Source organism: Grammomys surdaster, unplaced genomic scaffold (genome assembly GCF_004785775.1).
Source record: "Grammomys surdaster isolate TR1022 unplaced genomic scaffold, NIH_TR_1.0 371, whole genome shotgun sequence".
In the NCBI taxonomy this organism is placed as follows: Eukaryota; Metazoa; Chordata; class Mammalia; order Rodentia; family Muridae; genus Grammomys; species Grammomys surdaster.
Window position 1 is genome coordinate 3,606,628 of NW_021604790.1, and position 23,108 is coordinate 3,629,735.

The 23,108-nt window shown below is 40.7% G+C and overlaps 1 protein-coding gene and 1 pseudogene across 1 annotated transcript in view; both read right to left on the bottom strand.

The window, feature by feature from the left end:
• Positions 1-23,108, bottom strand: part of LOC114632087 (leucine-rich repeat-containing protein 37A-like) — a 54,785-nt gene that overhangs the window by 25,782 nt on the left and 5,895 nt on the right. The window contains exons 6-9 of the mRNA XM_028780557.1: positions 19,102-19,173; positions 17,758-17,838; positions 8,864-8,935; positions 7,417-7,491 (exon numbers count right to left, since the gene is read on the bottom strand). Coding sequence (XP_028636390.1) covers positions 7,417-7,491; positions 8,864-8,935; positions 17,758-17,838; positions 19,102-19,173 — 300 coding nt within the window. The remainder of the gene's footprint in view (positions 1-7,416; positions 7,492-8,863; positions 8,936-17,757; positions 17,839-19,101; positions 19,174-23,108) is intronic.
• LOC114631991 lies at positions 13,065-13,952 on the bottom strand (annotated as a pseudogene).

Here is a 23,108-nt window from a genome sequence, read left to right on the forward strand (position 1 = left end):
GAGAGAGAGAGAGAGAGAGAGAGAGAGAGAGAGAGAGAGAGAGAGAGCACAGAGAGAGCAGGCAGGCTTTTTCTTACCATGAGACAGGGTTTTTCTTAACAGCAGGTTTCTTCTTACTGACAAGAACAGGGCTTTTTCATACTCAATAAAAAGGTAGAAGTTTTTTCTTTCTCTGAGCAATAAAGGTTGGAGCTTATTTTTCATCTAAGATGAGTGAGTTCTTTCTGCACTGGTGCTTGCTCAGTGAAACCTGCTCATGAGGGCTTTTTCTCCATCTACCAAATATATATATATATATGTATATGTATATGTATATGTATGTATACACACACATTATATATATATAGTAAGTATGCATGAACACTTGTGGAGTTGATGAAACAGGTTGTCGGGCCTGACAAAAAATGTGAATATGTCTGTTTGTATAAATGTATTTCTGTCCATATTGCCTGTGTAAAAGTTTTTCTTTTTGTGATCATGACTTTCATTTCCTGGTTCACTAAAAGTTATTTGCTCCAAGCCTCCCAAGAGGCTGGCCAGTGAGAGGGAAGATATCTGGGCAAGAGAGAAAGGAGCCTTAGCAATAAATTCTCTACTGAATTCCCTGCTGCTGTACAGCATATGTTAATTGGCAGAGAATTATAAAGTTAGAATTAAGTTTTCCAGTGCTTATGCAAGCACAGAGAATTATAAAGTTAGAATTAAGCTTTCCAGTGCTTATGCAAGCACAGAGAATTATAAAGTTAGAATTAAGTTTTCCAGTGCTTATGCAAGCACAGAGAATTATAAAGTAAATAATGAGAGAGAGAGTTAATCTTCTTCAGTGCTTAATGAAGCACAGGACAGTAAGAGAGAGTTAAATTTCTTACAAGACCAGAGATCATCAGTGTTATGGCCTGTGTCCAATGCTGTATTCCACACTTCATCACCTGTCCTAATGCCGGCCAGGCCCCCAGCAAACAAGTTACTAAGTATACATTACAATCCTACAGGTCAAGGAGTTGTGGAGAGATCTAACAGGACTTTAAAGGAAATGCTCATAAAACAGAAGGGAGATATGCGATCTCCCAAAGATAGATTAAATAATGCTTTATTGACTTTTAACTTTTAAAAATGTCAATGAGACAGGCAGTCCAGATGCTGAAAACACTGGATTTTTAGAAAGAACTGCTAAATTAAACCAGCCTATATATTACTGTGTTAACTTCAGAATGGAAACCAGAAAATATGCTACTTCGGGGGAGGATTTTTTTTTTTGTTTCATCAGGAAGTGAAAAGCTATAGATTCCTTCAAAATTAATGAAGATTAGATTTGACCAGGAGAGGTCACCTAAAAATCCTAGTTGCAGACATGAAAGACAACAAAACAGGCGATACAAATGCTAATTCCTTTCTGTGGGGACAGATCTGGGACTGGTTGAGACATGAATGTCTCTGTGTAGCCAATGAATCTTACTGGGTACTTAGTCCATGTGACTTATTACAGTGCCATCCCTTTATATGGCACAAATGGAGATTATATTACAGTCTGGTTATACAGTCCAACAGACATATCCAGTTTGATGCCTTTCACCTGTTTACTCAGGTAATATGTATTCCTTTTCAGGTCTCTGATGGTGTTGAAGATTAGATAGTTACAGTCTCACATATAAGCTTAAGTTGTTTAGGAATTAAGAAAGTGTTTTTAGGTCTAGAATATGTTTATAGGTTGGTAAGTAAGTTATGATAGAAAATGATTTAGGTACAAAATTTTAGGTATCACCGAGATAGGAGATGGTAGAGTGCTTTCTCCAAGGCTGCCAAATGCAAATGGGCTGGACATTGTGAATGTAATTCTTACCTGATAGTTCTCATAATTGCTCTTATTATAAATAGCTCATTTATGTTAAAGGAAAAGCCATGTATTTATCAGACTAAAAGGGGTGATGTTGGGGTAACATTTTTTTGTGCACTGTGTGATGGTTGTCTTTGTATTATTCAAATGTTAATTTTTGTGCCAGTAGAGAGCTGAGTACTAACTAGATTTTGGTATTGTTATTCTTATGGCTTATCAGCAGTATCATGTTTTGTAAGCACTCTTCTTTCCTCACCTTTTGATTGGCTTAAATAAAGAGCTGAAGGCCATAGCTGAAGCAGGAAGGGAGAGTGGAATTTCTTGGCAGAAAGAGGGACTCAGAGAGAAGGACTGAGAATGATAAGTTTTGCCAGCATGCCACGGAGGTGAAAGGAACAGGTGCTGGGACAGAGTGTGAGAGGGGTAATGGGCTACAAGGTGGATGTGGACTAGAATAGTCAGGTTAACTAAGTTAGACGAGCCAGCTGGTAGGTAACCCAAGTTATACTAAAAGTTAAGTCTCTGTGTCATTATTCAAATGTTGGCAGGTCCAAGAAAGTCCAACAATACACGAGCTCCTATCTCCTGAGTGCCAAGGCAAACCACTGAAGTCAAAAACTTAAAGGCTGGAAACAGAGTTGGGTTTCTTCAAATCTGGGAGTGTTTCAGGCTGCCATCAACTGTAAGAGAGGAGACTGTGGATGCCTAGTACAATATCCCTAGTCTCTGTGGTCTCTTGAGTAGATTTGCCCCAGTCTATCAGGTCTTCGAGATGTTCTGAAAGGCAGAACCTGGGAAGTCCACAGGTGGTCTAGAAGTCTGGACAGCCATCCATGAGGTAACACCCTTGGAGACAATGTTTCTCACTGTCCTCAGCTGGCTAGCTGTTTTTTTTTTCTTTTTCTTCTAAAAATGTATGGATGATGAAGAGACAAGAATTGGACCATTCTGGGTCATCATCTTTCTCATTTTCATCTTCCTACTCCTTCATTTGTATCTCACTTTCTTCAAAAGAACTCTCCAGTCAAGCAAAACACAACCTAGGGTACTAACTGCTTATGGAAGAAATGTCTAATATAAAATCAGAGGCTAACAGGATGAGAGTCTCTGCCCAAGATTCCCTGCTTCCAGATGCTTTCAGTGGATCAATGATGTGAAGAACTCATAGGACATTTGTGTAGTGAGCAAGCAAAGCCACCCTACTCTGTAGCAGGCTTTTGCTACTTTGTGGTTTCTTCCTTCTTCTACCCATTCATCACCCTTTCAAGCCCCTAACACTAGATAAGGGAGAAAAAACAACAGAAAGGAAAGGGGTGCTGTTAGGCTACTTCCTGATGATTAGGAATGTTGAGTTCCTTGGGGCAAATTTGATCTTTCCAGTCAGGATATCTCATTTCTTCTTGTTGTTGTTTCTACTTTGTGAATAACTTAGCAAACCCCAACCAACACCAACCAACCAACACCAACCAACACCAACCAACACCAACCAACATCAACCAACACCAACCAACACCAACCAACACCAACCAACATCAACCAACACCAACCAACACCAACCAACACCAACCAACACCAACCAACATCAACCAACACCAACCAACATCAACCAACACCAACCAACACCAACCAACATCAACCAACACCAACCAACATCAACCAACACCAACCAACACCAACTAACATCAACCAACACCAACCAACATCAACCAACCAACAACCCAACAACCTATTGGGGCCCTGGCATTTACACACCCTCTGAAAAGTCCCCTGAATTCCAAATGTCACATAATTGCAGAAATATCTGCTGCTGCAAAATCACACCCCTGCTAGAGCACAAGGCAAAACATAGTCAGCTGCTGAGAAACAACCCCATACCCCCACACCTGGGATTAAAATGAAAAAGCGTTCCCATAATATTTCTGTGTTTTTCAAAGAAACCAAAACTAAAATTCTCACTACATTTTCCTACTTCTGTTTTAAGCCATTAATTGTAATATGTGTAGTAGGAAATTATAAACACACATTTTCAATAAACTAAATGCTTTTTGAGCTGGTAGCTAAGATTTTCAGACTTCTCTTGCTCAATTCTAATCTTTATCTGTTATCTGTAGCTAAATCTAGAGAAGTACTTCCTGCTTATTATTTCCCAGCTGACAAGAGGCAAATAGCTTGTATTTCTTTTTTTGCTGCAGGGCCTCGAGCTAGGTTCCTTGGATATCTCTCTTGGATCTATACTCATTGATCCAGTGACAACCCTTGCCACATTGCCTGCACATCCCTAGAAGCCTAGGCCTTCTTTCTGGTTTATACTTAGAAAAACCATTGCTTTGTTCACTTTTTAGGGCAAAATGCCCTATTTCTCACAGTTAACATACCAGACATATTGAGATCTGAGACCTTTAGCAGTTTGGTCACAGTCTCTTTGTAAATAGCCATATTTTTCACAACTGAAGCACAGGGTATTTTGATACTGGAGACCTCTAGCTATAGCTTGACCTATTATTTTAGCATGGTATGTTTAGAACCAGTATTGATTCTATCCCTTATCCACTCATCTATAGGTTCAAGACTTCAATGACCTAATAACTTTTTACATTCAGTATTTGCATTTTGATATGCTTTCTTCACAGCTGAGACTAATTTTTGTTAAAAAAAAAAAAATCAGTGACAGCTTCCCCAGAGCTTTGTATAATCTTTGTATAAATGAGGTGGATATTTTCCCAGGCTCCTCAACTTTGTCCCAAGCTCTTAAAGCCACAAAGCAACATTGTGCTATAGTACCATCATCAAAATCTATCTGGTCTTATATATCAGAGCACCACCCTTTACTCAGCAACTGGTAATTTACTATATTCCCCTCACTCTTTCACTGCTGAATAGTTGTGGCTTCTCCCCTCCACCATGACAGTCATTGCTACTGTGGACTGGTTCCCTCTCTCCTCCTTCAGGAAGCTCCTGCTGTCTCGCTCAGTCACCAGAGCTGTGCTCTTTTGGTCTCCCTTTCTGGGGCCCCTCACCCCACTTCCACTTCCACCCACAATTTTTCCAGTTGCACAGACAACTCTCAATCCTCTCAGAAAAGAGAGCAGAGGGAACCTTTGGGCTTCCCAATTCAGCCATTTTTTTTGTTTCTCGGGTCCTTCCATTTCCACCCGAAATTTTTCCAGTTGCTCAGCCATTCTTCCAATCTTCTTTTTCTTCCAATCCTCTTTGAAACAGTATTACAGGAAGAAGAAAAAGAAAAAAAAAAGGCAGAAAGTTGCCTCTGGAAGCATAATACCCCAGCAGAAGCAGAGTGGGGGATACCCCAGCAGAAGCAGCCACAATAAATTTTGCTGGTGTCTTAAAAAAACAAAAACAAAAACAAACCATTCCTTCCGCTGCCATTTCCTCCACAGTATTTGAAATCAAATTTCCATTCTGCCTAGCCCCATGACTGAGCACCACTTATAGCTAGCTTTTGATACTTTGTGGGCTCTTTTTTCCACCCTTCTCTATCATTTTTCTACCCTTCCAACCCCCTATCACTAGATAAGAGATAAAAAGGGATAGAAAGGAAAGGAGCAATGTTATCTTTAGACTACTTCCTGCTGATTAGGGGTGTCAAGTTCCCTGGGGAAGGACTCACTAACCCCGGCTGTTATCTCTAGAGATGATAAGAACTCCGAGTCCTTTGAAATACACTAGGATTCTATCTTTGCTGATTCCTTTTCTGCTCTTCCTACTTTCTTTCCCTGTCTGCAGTGTGCACTCCTCTTAGTGTTGACTGTGAGGCTTTGACTCTGCATTGTTGACATCACCAGGGACGAATTCCTGTGTCTTAGCACACGGAGGTTGCTACAGTGCTGGCAGTTCTGCTCCAGATCCTCATCTTCCTCAGAAAACATAGCTTTCTCTTTTGGCACTCTTCACCTGAAGCTGAGTAACAGCTGCAATTCTTCTGAAGACATAAATATATCACAGACATCTGGAAGGCGTGTGAGAGTAGTGTCTCGTGGCTCCTGGCAGGCTGGAGAATTCGGGCACTCAGCACTGTGCATCGCCTGACTCTGAGCTTGCCTGTTATGTGCATCTTGAGCAGCTTCCACAGAGTCTTCAGAAACATCATTTGCAAAACTGCCCTGCCACCTGAGTGTTTTTCTTCCTTCAACCCGAGAGAGAACCATGGGGGCATAAGGTTTCCTCTTGAGACCCTTACTCAAGAGGAGACAGTGCTAGGCAGCTAACCACTGCCTGGTCCTTTGCAGTGAGGGTCAGAAAACAGCACTGGCCAGTGCATGCAAACTATAACTACTTGGCCTCCCTCTACATGGGTTGTAGGCTGCCATCCTCCAGACTTTCACTCCAATGCCATTCTTATCCACTTGGGCTGCACTTCCAAAACTGGGTAACTCAGACAAAGATTTCTTGTTTAAGTCACACACACACACAAAATCACAAACAGTAGAAGAAAAAAAACAGCTAGAGTGTGTCATACATAAAAATGTAAAAACATGTGCTCTTCAGAAGACACTTCATTAGTGAAAACACAAACCATAATCAGAGAGAAGATACTTACTAAACACGTAACTGAGACAAAAGACTTGTGTGCAGAATACAGAAAACAAACTTTAAAAACTCAGCAAGGTTGCTTAGTGGGTAAGGGCATGTGCCATACTCAGAACCCATATGGTGGGAGGAGATTTTTGGAAGTTGTCCTTAGACCTTCACATGCATGTCATGGAATATTCTAACCACACACATTCATGTGCACAAACGCATGCACACAAAATAAATAGAGAAAAACAGATCCTTGCTAAGAAACTGAGTATAGTGACAAAAGTGTGTAAAGACAGGATTCAGGAGGCAAAGGCACGAGGATAGCACAAGCTCAAGGGCAACCTGGGGTATATAAAAAGACCCTAAGTCTCAAAGACAAACTAAAACCAAAGCTCAATAAGAACAACCACATGGGATTCAGATATGAACACAGGCTTAAACACATACCACTAAAACACACTGGAGTATAACTAGACACTACACAATACCAGTTATTAAGTAAATGTAATGTAGACTACAAGGACACAGATACTCCTAGGTACCAGCTAGTAGAGGCAACTTTTCTTGTTGTTGAGACAGGCTCTCATATTTACCCTAGGCTATCCAAGGACTATCTGTGTAGCCAAAGATACGTTACTACTTTATCCTCTTGCTTCCACTCTGAGAAGGCCTTTGACCTTTTATTAGTATTGCATATGTGCATGTATGTGTTTGAGCACTCCTGTGGAGGTAAAAGGACATGCCTACTGAGTTGGCTCTCTCCTTCCACTTCAATGTTGCCTCCAGGAATGAAGCTCAGGTCTCTGGGCTTTCATGGTGCTATGCGCTGAGCCATTTCACTGCCCACGGCAGGCCTTTTGGGGGTGAAAGAGTTTGCAAAGTTGCCTAAGCTGTGTAGTAGTAGTTAGATGACTATGCAAACTCTAACTGAATTGTATGAAAACTATATACATCAATAATCTTGACTTCAGAAAATAAACAAAAACTAGCAAAAAAAATAAACTTTTATGAAGTAGGTGAAATTATTCTAAGATAAACCTTACAGATGTTTCAGCTTCAGAGTCCTCATGAGGATGTTCTCAACCGTTGTCAGTTGCACCTGTGTGGTCCCCAGGTCCCTGAAGGAGAAAGACAGACTTCATAATGACACATTTCACCACGTTTACTTAACCTTCAGCTTTCCTATAAAACTACCTGGCTCATAGAGACTCACAGAGGTCAAGGTGCAGAGAATAACAGACTACAGAATACTCAGCCCTAAATGGGACAGTATATATCACATCTTTCTCCCAGGGCTCAGGGGTCATTGCAGGAGAAAGGGCAGAAAGACTGTAATAGCCAGAGGTGTAGTCACTCCCTGTAATGACTACAGGCAAACTGTTTCCAAACATGTCAGGCCAGCTGCACACACGAATTCATGGAAGTTGTGACAGCCTTCCTAGAAGAACTTCTACAGAGCTCACTATAGCTAAGGTTACTACTTACACCGTCCACTCAATGGGCTGGCACGGAACACAATCGATCTTCTCATTCTCATGTTGCCTTTACTCCGTAACTACTTACTTTACACTTTCTTTTCTCTTTAAAAATAAGCATCAAATTCTTCTCGAGCTGGAGACAAAGGCAGTTATGGGCAGACAACCTGGGTGCCGAGAGACAAACCCGGGTTCTCTGCAGGAGTAGCGTGTATTCTTAACTAATGAGCTATCCCTCCAGCCCCTCGCTAGCGGTTAAAATCATATAGTTAAAACTGTGACTTGTTTGTTTGTGACAGGATTTTTCTGTGTAGTTTTGGCTGTCCTGAAACCCATTCCGTAGACAAGGTTGTCCTGGGACTCACAAAGATGCACCTGCCTTTGCCTCTCAAGTGCTGGGATTAAAGGCGTGGCGCCTCCACCACCTGGCAATTTATTTTTATCCTTAAGACAAAATATTCTTTGATATGCAGGGCAGAAGATAGAATTTAGGGTGGAATAACTAACACTAAAGATTTTTTGAAAATGTTTTATGGAAACATACTACTATAGAAGCTTCCTAAAGTGCACGCGTGTGCACACACACACACACACACGCATGCACACACATGAATTCATGGAAATTGTGACAGCATGTATATGCAAGAGACTTATACAAAGACAAGGTAGACAAAATTCCAACCCGAAGAGGGAAGTGGAGCATAAGGTGATGTCCATAGCTAAGGGCTATTGGAAACTGATAGCAACTAAGACAGGGAGAGCCTTCTTTAAAAGTGTGTCCCCAGGTAAGTTGACCATATTCCACTGGAAAGCCACACAAACAAGTCTAAGAGCACAAAGCTAGGTGAGTAGTGATGGAGTATGGATTTGGGAAGAGTTGGGGAAGGGATACATATAATCAAAATACAGTGTATGATGTTAGCAAAGAACTAATAAGAAATGAGAAACAATGCTCTCTGGTGAAAGTCAGTAAGGATAGAAACCATCTCATGATTCACAAGCTTATAATACTTACAGATATTTTAATGCTGGCAATTTAAAAATGTAGGGATCTTCAACAACTGCGAGAGGATTACGGCTGAGAATTCTGAAAAATACAATTTTATTGAAATTACCAGCATTTTCAATATGCATGAGTCTACTTATATTTTAATTTCTTTGATATGGAACTTTTTTTAAAAAATCACTTTGTGGGCCAACAAGATTGCTTAATAGGTAAAGGTGTTTGCTGCCAAGTCTGACAAGTTAGGTTCAGTCTACAGGACCTGCATGATGGAAGGAAAACACTGAGCTCCCCAAGTTGCCCTTTGACCTCTACATACATGTCATGTCAATCACATGCCCTGGCACTCTTTTACCCACACAGAGACATGTAACAAATGAGCAGACACTAAAAAACAAAACAGAACAAAAAATATCAGGGGGAGAAAAACAGAAAATAATAGTGGATTGAAAAGAAAAAAATGCCAGAGAACTTTTAGGTCAAAAAACCTACAGACACAGAGCTGGAGATATGGTTCAGTGGTTAGCACTGCTGGCTGCTCTTGTTCAGGTCACAGCATCAACAGAGTAGTTCACGACCATCCATAACTCTAGTTCAAGGGGATCCAATGCTGTCTTCTGTCTTCTGAGGGCAATGTGTGCATGTAAATACACACAGGCAAAATACTCAAGACACACAAAATAAATAAACACAATTTTTTTTAATCCCATAAACAAGTACACTGGTAGTAAACCCTTTCACTGTAGAAAACATCATTTTAATGTGTCCCACTATTCAAGATGCTGTCCATTTTAAAAAATATAAAAGAATTTGTGCTAAAATCACTCAATCAAAGACAAAAACATGTGGAAGGGTCTGTGTGTGGGGTGGGGAGACCATTTCCCTGGCTGTGTAGCCAAAGAAAAGAGGATGTCAGAGGAGGAACTGGGTCTATATTCAGGCTCCATAAAATACTCTCCCTTGTATTCTTGATTAACAAAGCCTGTGTGAGGGTATCTGTGATCATTTGTCAGTCTCCTGATCTAAAACTTCTGAAGCCAGTTACCCCTGTGCCTGAAATTTCTATGGTGTTAAACAAGCGTTTGCTGGATAAATAAGCAACATTGTTTATACATCAATGAAATCAATAAATTTCTCTCCCACACTGTGGACACAGGGTTTGTTTTCTTGCCCAGCCTGGGAAACAACCAAAAATAAATTTAATTGAAATTAAACAGAATAATAGAAAATCTGCCTTTGGGTTAAAGCTAATCACAATTCAGTGTATGTCTATAGCACATATTAATAATTACTTTCACTAACACTGATTGTGCTGGAGGGGAAGGGGATTCACGAGTCTCACCCTGTGGTAGTTTGAATGAAAATGGTTCCCATAAGCCCTTAGGGAGTGGCACTATAGGAAGTGAGGCCTTGTTGGAGGAGGTGTGGCCTTGTTGGAGGAAGAGTGTCACTAGGAGTGGGCTTTAAGGGTTCAGAAGCTCAAGCCAAGCCCAGTGTCACTCTCTCTTCCTGCTGCCTGACCTCTAGATACAGATCTCTCAGCTCCTTCTCCAGTCACAATTAAATGTTTTCCTGTGACTTGCTGTAGTCATGGTATCTCTTCACAGCCATACAACCCTAAGACACAGCCCAGGAGTTATGAACAGCTGAATTTTTTTGGAGTGGAGTAAGTCAGTTTTTCAGAATGAAACCCCTGATAAGATGATCATGCACCAGTGATGCTTCCACACATAGGAATACATGGGAACAATGGGTGTATTTCTCTTGCTGTGACAAAGCACTATACCTAAGGCAACATATAAAAAAAGATAGTTTATTTGGACTTAGAGTTGCAGAAAGTTAAGAGCTTACAGTAGTAGAGCACAGTCATGCATAAGAAACTCAGGGCTCACATCTTTAACCACACAAAGCAGAGAGAGCAAACTGGAAATGTACAGATCCTTAAGCCCGCAAAGCTTATCACCAAGACATACATCTTCTAACACGGCCCATACCTCCTAAACCTTCCCAAATGGAATCACCAATTGGGGACCATGTATTCATTCAAATGACTAAAAAAGAAGACGTGAAGTTGGGGGTGGGCTTGGGAGGAGTTGGAGGAGAAGGGGGTGAATATCATGAAATTACACTGTATAAAATTCGTAAGGGAAAGTACATCCTAGAAAAAGCAAGGAAGTCATCTTCTTTCAACAAAGCCAAAAGAAGACAGCCACACAAATACAATTCTACCTCTAACAACAAAAATAACAGGAAGCAACAATCACTTTTCCTTAATATCTCTTAACATCAATGGACTTGATTCCCCAATAAAAATACAAAGACTAACAAACTGGTCCGTAAACAGAACCCAGCAATTCTCAAAGAAATAATAAAAACATTGCATTAAAAATCTATTGTGCTGTTTTACCTTTAATTGTAACAATAACTCAAGTGGGTAAGTTATTATTGATCAATTTACCCATGAGAAAACTAGGCACACAGAGGCTATAGAATGTGTCTGCTTCTTTTTCTTTTTTTCTTTTCTTTTGCTTTTTCTTTTTCTTTTTTCGAGACAGGGTTTCTCTGTATAGCCTTGGCTGTCCTGGAACTCACTCCGTAGACCAGGCTAGCCTCAAACTCAGAAATCCACCTGCCTCTGCCTCCCGAGTGCTGGGATTAAAGGCGTGTGCCACCACCGCCCAGCAACGTGTGTTTATAGGATCATAAAAAATAAAGTAGGAATTTGAAGTCCCTGGTGAGTCCCTGGGAGATGTCACTATAATGGCCTGTCTTTATTTAATATAACTGCATGCTAGTCTTTCTAAGAGTTGATTTCAGAAAACAATTCCAGGCAAATGTTTTAACTATGACAGCTGTGTGAGAAATCAGATTTATAGTTAGGATGGAAAATAGCCTAAGCAACAAGCTTAACAGAAAAGTTGAAGAATAAGACATCTGTAGGAAATCTAAGATGCTCCCATATATTCCTGAAAACCGAGAGGAGCACAAGCTTGAGTATTGGGAAGGCCACGCACGTGTGTATGCTTGAGCATAGGTAGAAAACAACCAAATATACCCAAGGAAGTTCCCCCCTGGCTGGCCTTGCAGTTCTGCACAGGTAGAAGGGGGAAGCTAAGGCTGCCTCCAAAAGCATCCACACTAGTATCCCAAAGGCAGACAGGGAAATGGCTTCCTTAGAGGAAGATGGTCAGAGAAATGAGCAGTGACCCAGACCCTGTTTCAACGTACAAGAAGAATGTGAAGAAAGAAGACACCCTTTCTTTTCCTCATCTATAAGGTCCATGAGCCTTCTAGCATGCCTCGACACTCAAAGCTCCTCAGTATAGGATTCTATTTTGTGTTATACCAGTAGAGTCCAGGGAAATAGAAAGGTTGAGATATCTTAGTCACAATGCTGAGAATCACCTTAAGGAAGATTGCCTGGTGATGAAAACGAAGAGAATTAAGACCATTAAAACCAGCAAGACTCAAATTCTAGATCTGTATTTTCTACTGATATGACTGCCTAAGACAACCTCAGACTTACAAAGTCCTTAATAGCATTTTCCTGCCTTGAGTGAATGAGAATGAGAAAGGGAGAGACATCTAAGAGGGGCATGCCCAGATCTACTCAGCAGTAGTGAGCTCACACAGCCAATGTGCATTAGGGGCAGGAGCTCTGAGAAGGGTGAAGGTGTTGTGTCCAGAAGCTCTAGTGTTTCCTGAGGAAAATGGATTGATGAGTTTAGCTCCTATTATACGTGAAGGAATGCTACCCAGAAATTTACACAGAAGGCTGCTAAGAGGTTCTTTATGTGTTAATGGTGTGAACCTGGACAAGTGAGTCAAGATCTCTCAGTTTCAACAGTTTTCATTCACAAATTGGGCATACTAATACTGTGGGGCTGGAGAGATGGCTCAGTTGTCAAGAGCACTGGCTGCTTTTCTAGAGGTCCTGAGTTCAATCCCCAACCACCACATGGTGGCTCACAACCATCTGTAATGGGATCCAATTCCCTCTTCTGGTGTGGGTGTGTGAAGACAGATCACTCATATACAAAAAATAAATTAAACAACCGAAAAAAGAATAGTAACACTGCAAGAGTCTGGGGGAAAGTAAAAAATGAGGTATAGTGTTTGAGCATTTATCATGTGCCAAACACTATTCTATGCACTTTCAACATATTATCTTTTTTAAAAAAACAGAAAATTTATTTTTCTTGTATAAAAACCCTTATGTGGTAGGCACAGCTGGAGGCTGAGTCCTCTGAACAGAGACTCTGGTGTGGGTTTTCACAAGATAATCAGTGAATTCCTGATAAGGAGACTTGGTGAACATGGTCTCTTTCCAGAGGTCAGGGGTCAGGTAGCTGTAGGTCTTGGAGATGGCATCAAAGATGGCCTTGGCAAGGTAGCCCAGGGTGGCAGTGCAGCCTCTGGTTGAAGTGTAGCAGTCTATACTGGCCATCATCAGTAGCTTCTTGGGCATAGGAGCAGAGATAATGGCAGTGCCTCTGGGGGCAGTGATGAGATGTACCAGCACAGGGCCACAGCAGCCTGTCACCTTGCTTAGAACAGTGTGGATCTTGCAAATCTTGTTTCCCCAATAGCCTCTCCACACAGGAATGATGGAAAGCTTGGCCAAGATGATACCCCTCAGATGGCAGTGGCAACATCCTTGGAGCACTTAACACCAAGACCAATGTGACCCCAGTAGCAATGAAAGCCTTGTACCTGGTCTCCTGACCAGCCCGAGTCTGCTTCTGCACTGGCATAATCTTCAGAACCTCACCCTTTAGGGATGCTCCCAGGAAAAAGTCAATGATCTCAGACTCCTTAATGGGCAGGGAGAACAAGTAGATCTCCTCCAAGGACTTGATCTTCATGTCCTTAATCAGGCCACCCAGCTTAGTGATGGGGATCCACTCCTTGTCTTCAGCTTTTCCTCCACGAGCCCCTCAGCCTCCACCATGCCAATGCCTTGGCCATGCCCATGGCCCCTAAGACCATTGCAGAATCCTCCATGGAAGCCACCGTGGCCTCCTAATCCTGGGCCCCCAGGTCCTCCCAGGCCTCCTGTTGCACTGGTGCCATTTGGTGTTTTCCTGAAGAAGCTCAACATATTACCTTATTTGTGTCAATACTTTATGTAGTACCAGAAACACAATAGACACCTCAGAAACATCATAGACACCTCGGATCTCATATCCAAAAACTGGTTTCAGGCAAAGGACAAATTATCAGGATTAGAGGAGGCGCCTTGCTATACCAGTAGGAAAATAGAATGCAATAGGGAGAAGAAAGGTGTCACAAATGACGGATGTGACCCTCTCAAAACTGCTGGATGACTACAAATTAAATTAAATTATCCCAAAGGACAAACTCGAGTTGCTATTTCACCTTCAATGTTTGTGCCTCTCTGAATGTGAGAGGCAGCAGACAGGAATCCTGTCCAAACCAAAGGGAGGACCATTTCCTGAAGGAAGCAAACTTTTGGTGATGACTAGCTTCCTACAGGAAGCCAGTATCAGTGGAGCAGGAGAAACACTGCTTCAGTGTGGCTCTACTCAGGGTAGATAATGCTCTGTAGGTAAGTTCAACAGTAACTAGAAGCTTTAGGAAGGGGAAAGCTTAGATTTTTCACTTTCCTTTAGCATGCATTTGTTTTTAGCATAATGTTTGAATGCATTAGAGAAACCAGCATGTGAATAATGTGAAGCTATTCTGCTTTGTGGAGTTCTTCAGTTTGAAAAATCATGGAATTTGTATTGTTAGAAGCAATTAATTGATGAAAATGATTTTTAAAAGCTACCAGTTTGGGTCTCCGTGGGTAAATGAAGAAGCACTTTAATTCAGGGGGTAGGTATACACTTACTATGTAGATTATAAGCCACTACTCGTTCTTTGTAACATTTTTCATACAAATGAGGTAAGATTCCTGCTATCAATCAAACAATGGTACGTAACTAATGAGCTTTTGGTGTATCTTTGACCTGAATTTCAGACTCCAGAGCACCTGCCCCTTGGGTACTGCTAACATGTAGCATCGGTGTTTGACAGTAACATGGAGGCTGTATTCAGTAGGTACCTAGAATCAGAGGTGACTATGGATCTTGAGAGGCCTGATCTCTAGCTAATTTTGGAGATTAAATATTAGATTAATAATCATGCAGTGTTTATTAATACAGAAGCTGCTAGAGCCCCCGATCAGGTTTTTGACACATCCTGTGCAATGAGGAGCCTTTGAGAACCTCTGAGGCCATGTAGGCTGCCAGAACCCTAGCCCAGAAATCTGGTGGAAGGCCTCTGCTCCAACAGAGCCACCTGGGCATCAGAAGTCCAGCCACCAACTTGGGTGAAGACTCTCTATTCAACTATGGGCTACCCTGGTCAGAAGACCAGAGAGGAAACAGAAACCAAGAAACAAAACACCCATCCAACAAAGACAAATACAGAAATCAGCCCCTAGATCTATAATCACCCTCAACCCAGATGCCTAGACACCAGTGTAAGAACACAACCATAGCAAAGGGAATATGTCAGCACCAGAACCCAGTTATCCTACTACAACAAGCCCTGAATATCCCAACACAGCTGAAGCACAAGACAACAACCTTAAGCTGAACTTTATGAAGGTGAGAGAGGTCCTTAAAGAGGAAATGAATACATCCCTTAAAGAAATCAAGGAAAAGAAACAAAAAATAGGAGGAAATGAATAATAACTCTTAAAAAAAGCCAAGAAAAAAAACCAGAGTTGGATGAGACAAACAAAACTATTCAAGACCTGAGAATGAAAATGAAAGCAATAAAGAAAACACAAACTGAGCAAATTCTGGAAATGGAAAATCTAGGTGAGTGAACAGGAATTACAGATGCAAGCATCTCCAACAAAATACAAGAGATGGAAGAGAGACTCTCAGGCACTGAAGAAATTATAGCAGAAGCAGATTCATCAGTCAAAGAAAATGTCAAATCTAAAACATTTCTGACACAAAACATCCAGGAAATTTGGTACACTATGAATAGATCAAGCCTAAGAATAACAGGGAAAGAGAGAGGAGGATAAAGAAGAAGATGAAGAGGAAGAGGAAAAGAAAGAAGAAATTGAGCTCAAAGATCCAGAAAATATTTTCAACAAAATCATAAAAACATTCCTAACTTACAGAAGTACATACCTGCTTCTAGCTATTACAAATAAGGCTGCTATGAACATAGTGGAACACGTGCCCCTGTGGCATGGTGGGGCATCTTTTAGGGTATATGTCTAAGAGCACTATAGCTGGGTCTTCAGGTAGAACTATTTCCAATTTTCTGAGTAACTACTAAGTTGATTTTCAGAGTGGTTGTATCAGTTTGCACCTCCACCAGCAATGGAGGAGTGTTCCTCTTTCTCCACATCCTCACCAGCATGTGCTGTCACTTGAGTTTTTGATCATTTTGATTGATGTAAGGTGGAATCTCAGGGTCGTTTTGATTTGCATTTCTCTGATGACTAAGGATGTTGAACATTTCAAGTGCTTCTCAACCATTTGAGATTTTTCTGTTGTGAATCTCTGTTTAGCTTTGTATCCCATTTTTTAAATTGGGTTACTGGATTTTTGGAAGTTGATGTAGGGCTAGTGAAGATTTTTTTTCCCAAACTGTAGGTTGCAAATTTGTCCTACTGATGGTGTCTTTTGCCGTACAGAAGCTTTTCAGTTTCATGAGGTCCCATTTATCAATTGCTGACCTTGGAGCCTGAGCCATCGGTGTTCTGTTCAGGAAATTTCCCCTGTGCCGATGAGTTCAAGGCTCTTTCTCACTTTGTCTTCTATTAGATTCAGCGTATCTGGCTTTATGTTGAGGTCCTTGATCCACTTGGACTTGTGCTTTGTGCAAAGTGATACATATGAATCTATTTTCATTCTTCTACATGCAGACCTCTGGTTAGATCAGCACCGTTTATTAAAGATACTTTCTTTTCCAGTGTATGTTTTTGGCTTCTTTGTCAAAGATCAAGTGTCTATCCATAGGTGTGTAGGTTTATTTCTGAGTCTTCCATTCTATTCCATTGATTGACCTGCCTGTCTCTGTACCAATGCCATGTGGTCTTGTCCCTCAATCAAAGAATGGATACAGAAACTATAGTTCATTTACACAATGGGATACCTTTCAGCTATTAAAAATGAAGACATCATGAATTTTGCAGGCAAATGTACAGAACTAGAACATATTCCCCTGAGTGAGACAACCCAGACCCAAAAGGACATGTATGGTATGTACTCACTGATAAGAGAATAATAGCCAAAAAGCACAGAATACCTACAATATGGCCCACAGAATGTAAAAGTTTAACAAGCAGAAAGGCCCAAATGAGGATGCTCAATCTTGCATACAAGATGTTCTGGGACTATGGTGCAGAACTTGTGGGACAAGTCAATCCATGACTTGAGGCCCATGTCATGAGAGGGAACCCATACCTGACACTGATTGGATGGCTAGGAACCAGAGGCAGGACAGCCTAGAGACCCAGAATAGAACCAAACATGACTTAGGAAAATATTTAATGAAATAATTACTAATGAAATTTTGCTATACTCACAGATCAGTGCTTAGCCCAGATGTTATCAGAGAGGAGTCATCCAGTAACTGATAGGAGCAAATGCAGAGACCCACAGCCAAACACTAGGTAGAACTAGGGGAACCCCGTAAAAGGGGGAGGGGAGGACTGTAGAGGCCAGATAAGTTGAGAATACTACAAGAACTTAGCCCACAGAATCAACTAAGCAGGGCTCATAGGGGATTGCAGAGACTGAAAGGACAATGACAGACCCTGTGTGGATCTGAGCTAATCCTCTGCATATATGTTACGGTTGTGTCGCTTGGTGTTCTTGTAGGACTCTCAATAGTGGGAACGGGGGGGATCTCTGAGTCTTTTGCCTACTTACAACTGCTGTAAAAACTGCACTCCATGCCAGGCTTGAAACGTTCCAAAGCTCAGTTCAGTGAGTAAGTTGCACCCAAGGTTCCTAAAGTAATTTTTAAAAAATTAAAAGTATATGAACCAAAAGAAAAAATTCTTCAAAACAGTAACAATCATCCTAACATACATATGATGAAACATAGCCCTTCTCAGAAACTGAATGTTTTCTCAATTCACTAAGAAACTCTCACTGTGGGTAATACTGACTTAGGATTTATACTTCATATTTATATATGCAATGTTCTAGTTATAGCAAATGATAGCTAAGTCCCCTTTTTTTTCAATGATCTTACTTCTCTAGGACAGGGTTTCACAACCCCAGTAGCACTGAATTTTTGGGCTAGAGCAGTGTTTTGTCTTACAGATTTGTCCTATACTGTAGAATATTTAGAATAGCTGTGGTGCCTGCATACTAGATGCCAGTTGCAAATCCACAGTTGCCAAATATCACCCGGGTGCACAGTCACACAAGTCTCTCTCATTTTTACCACAGACCAAAAAAAATGTGGGTTAGTGAGACAGCTCAGTGAGTAAAAATGCTTGCCACCAAGCTTGAGTTCAAGCCCCAGGACTCATATGGTAGAAGGCTAGAAAATAAAAACATATCCACATGGGTGTACGCACACATAAACACACACACATAATAATTTGCTGTGTGATTTTAGTTACTTTCTATTAGCTACAAATTGTTTCATTTATATAATGGGTTTCATCATGACAGTTCACATTATACATGGTATGTATGTATGTATGTATGTATGTATGTATATATATGCATTATATCTTACTTCTTATCCTCCATGCCATTCTTCACTATCCCTTCTCCCTTCTCCCCCTTCCTCCTCACAGAGTCTCAATTTTCCTTTCATGTTAAACACACACACACACACACACACACACACATGCACGCACACCCCTCACTTAAATCTAGATTTCAACTTATAGAAAACACTGTCTTTCTTTTCTCCCATCATCCTCTATTGTTCTACATACTGTTAGACTTCTTTCTTCCTCTCCACAGGCCATCTTCTATATTCATGAGACTTATGTGTGTATTTACATGTAAGTCTAAGGGTTGTGGATTTAGCTCATTGATAGAGTGCTTGCTTAGCAATTACAAGTCCCTGGGTTGGTCCCCAGCACTGAAAAAAAAATACGCATAAGTCTACCTTCTACATATGAGAGAAAACATGTGCTATTTGTACTGGGTGTGGCTCATTTCCTACTAGCAAATTTTTAATCATGTATCAAAATAAGTAGCATGGGGTTATAAAATTCCAAATATGAATGAGTTATATTTGTAACTTACATATACTTCAAAAATGGTAATGGTTCAAATGTCCTTCTTTCAATATAACGTATTTTATTGCAGGATAAATCCCTAGGAAAAGTAAAAGGAAAATATTGCTTTGATTAGCTATCAAATATCTCATTAGTATGAACAAACAACATAATTTAGAATTGATAATATTATTGTTTTGTTTAAACTAATCCTTTGGCTTTATACTTGAACTTTCTTGAGCCCCAAACCCTATCCTACTTATCTCAATCTTTATGCTTCTCACATATAAGTAGATAGCTGTAAACCCTGGTAAATTTCAGAGGTTGTCTTTCCTGAGAGAATTATTAAGTGACTTGTTTTTGAAACAGGGTCTTTCTATGTAGAATATAATCCTCCCACCTCAGCCTCCTAGATACTGAATTTACAAGCACAAATCTGGTACCTGGGAGCTTTAGAAGATGGAAATTCTCAGCTCTACTCCAGAACTACTAAATTGGTAACAGGGGTGGGGTGCTGTCAGATCGAAGTTCTAACAAGTTCTCTAGGCTCCTGGCTGTCTTAGCACATGTGTTACAGTGCCATGATTCCATCATGGTTCCTTGGCTGGGCACTCAAACCCAAAGAAGGCCTGGCTCTGATCTACCTTCCATTTTGTACTATGCAGGTGCTTACTCTTAACTCTTTGATGTATACTTTTTTCTCCACTCCTGTTTTTAGTGTTTAGCACATTTTCCCCAAGAGACCTGCCTGATTATTCCCAGTGATTCTTCAAGGTCTTATTCAAATTGCACCGGTACAGGAACAGTTTCCATGAACCAAACTCAAGTCTTTTCTCCTCTTCTGTGCTCTAGACACAATTTATACCTCAGGGACCTATAAAAATATGTATGTATGGATGTGTATATGTGTGGAGGTAGGAGGACAGTTTCCAGAAATCAGTTCCTGTCTTCTACCTTGTTGAAGCAGGGTCTCTTGTTTCTGTCATACTGCTTCCTGGAGGCTACCTGGCTGACTGAAGATGCACACCACTGCATCTGGCTAACTGAAGATGTACACTTTAGCATTTGGCTTTCTCTAGTGTGGGCTCTAAGGACTAAATGTGTGGGTTTCTGGGCTTTCCTGGCTTGTGCTTTTACCCACTGAGCCCTCTCCTCGGGTCTCAGTACTTTAGAGAATATTTTGCTTTTATTTTTGTGTATGTGCACATGTTCACAGAGGACCAGAAGGGCTTCTGATCCTCTGGAGCTAGAAGTTCAGGAGGTTGTGAGCTTCCTGATGTTGATGCTGAGAACTGAACTCGGGTCCTCTGAAGAGCAGCAAGTACTCTTAACTGCTGAGCCATCTCTCCAGCCCCATCATGCTTTTAAAATTATTTTTTGCATCTCTTTTTCTAATAATAAACTCCTTGGAGCATGGCGTCCAACGTATCTGCATTACTCACCAGGTGTGACCCTGTATTTATAAAATAAACACACAGCTGGTGAGTTCAAGAAAAGTGGCTTATTTGGAAGAAATTCAGTTTATGACTTCATGGCTGAATCTTCTGTGTCTCGTCAGCATTAAGAGTCATGCTCATGTGTTGTTTCTCTCACAGTGTGTGAGCTCTGAGAGGGAAGGAGCCTTGTATTATGCATCTCTGTGCCTCCAATAACAGATGCAGTATTTGGCATGTTCTATTTTAACACATTTTTAAAATTTTGGAACATTTAAATAAATGAATGATTTATGTTAACATGAAATAATTATTTATAAACTAAAATAATAAGAGGAATACTCCACTAATTTTATTTTCTCTAAACATTTTTGTACAGTTTGGTACTTTAGTCTCAAAAGCCCCTGTCCCCCACCCCCAAAAGAAAAACCAATACAAAGTAGGACCAATTATGGTCATTCTCTGAGTGTCTACAGAAGGAAAATGTTTTTGTTTTTAAAGATAAGTCTCACTATACAGCTCTGGTTGGTCTTAAACTCAGAGAGATCTGCCTGCTTCTGCCTCCAGAATGCTGGGATTAAAGATGTGCATCACCACACCCAGAAGAGTTTTTTTTTAAGTCAGTCTTGTACTTTATTGTCATTGTCGTCTCAGGCCTTGACTTCCAGAAGAGTTTTAACACCATATAAGGTTCTGTATATGCACTTCCCTAATGCTCTCTAATTGAAAATAAACCACATTTATTTTTTTTTAAATGTCACTTTTTTTTCTTTTTAGCTCAGTAATGATTAAAGATTTGTACTGTTCTGGACTCTATGGGTAAAAGTTAGAAATCTAGCTCTGGCACTGAACAACATAGTATATTCTTAGCTAGAAACACACAGAGTTACTGTTGCAAGTATTCAACAACATTGTTGAGGTTTTTTTTCTTTTTCTTTTTTACACAGTCTCTAGACACTATATAGCCCTGACTGGCCTGGAACTCACTATAGACCAGACTCAAGAGACTTGCCTGCCACTATCTCTCCAGTGCTATCATTAAAGTCATATGCCAGTATCTCTACCTTTTATTGTTTAATCAGTGAATAACAGGGGTATTTCTGGGATGTTTGCTTCAAGTAAACTTTTGTGTGTACTTATTAACCTCTATTTCAGTATCTATTTTGACATGGGCATAACAATTATTACATTGAAGACTGTAATACCAGTCTGTTCTCCTAATGACTTAATCATGTTAATAATACTTATATAATCTACCACTTAGCTACTATATTTCATTGTCAATTTCTTTCAGGTTAAATTGTCATACGAAGCTAGATATGATGGCACATGCATGCAATCCTAGCATTTGGGAGGGTGAAGTAGGAGGACAGCTGCAAAGTCTCAAAAAAAAAAAAAAAAGAGTATAAGGTATATCTATCATGGTTGACAGAGGTCTTGCCTACCGTGCACACAAACCTTGGATTTGATCCCCAGAATTATAAAAACCATGTGATAATGTATCCCTGTAATCCCAGAACTTTGGAAATAAGAGGCTAGAGATGCAAGAATTTGACAGATCCAGCTTTAGCTATTTAGAGAGTTCAAGGCAAGTCTGGGCTACATGAGACTGTATCTCATAAGGGAAAAGCATTCTGGGTTTATGACCTTCAAATTCAAACTAATTTAGTTGGCTAATTTCTTCTCTTTGATACAACTATTCAAAGTTAACATTAATTTCTTAAATCCTACTATGCTGTCTTAAACCTTTTTGTAAAGGCTAAATGAGTAAACATGTTAGGTTTCTAAGCCCACACACACAGACCCAGAAACAATGGAGCCAGCTATCAAGAACCGGAAACTTCTGAGATGAAGGGCCAAAATGAATCTTGCCTCCTTACGTTGTTCTTATCGGGCACCCTGTCACATCAACTTGCACAAGTCCTGTAAGAGCGTCAACCTAACTCATGAGCCACAGTGAATGTGAACATGAGCCAGAATTGATCGAGGTATGCCAAGATCTAAATAGAAGCATATGCCTTAGAAAACAAGGGTCGTGTGAGTTTCCGTAATGGCTCACATCCTACTAACATTTTCCTTCTGTAAATGGAGTTCTTCTACTTTTGAAGCTTGTCTATATGATTTAGATAATTTAAAATGCATACAAGCCATTTTAATATTAGAGATAAGCTGTCACCCTCACAGACCGACATAACTGCAGATTTTCTTTAATCATGGTTTTAGAGCCAGGCTCTTGCCAAGCAGCCCTGGAACAGGTATTGTGGGACCTTGTAAGGATAGCTTGGTTCCTGGCTGGGCACAGGTTTTGAACCCCGACCCTGATGGGCCAACGGCAGGTGTTTGGCCATGCCCCCAGACTTCAGGCTCCTGACATGAGGCCTCCCCCACTCCCCAAACTCCATTAATCTGCGCTTTTCAGTCACGTAGGACAATGCAGCCCCTCCCAAAGAGGTGTCACCTAGCACTGGTGGAGGGTGTGACTACAGGCTTCAGCCTCAAGAGATTTCCATCTTAATGAGATACCTAAAGGCCAGAGGGTGTAGCTAAAGGCCAGAGGGTATAGCTAATTAAGTATTCTTTCCCAGACCCTGCCACCTCCTCC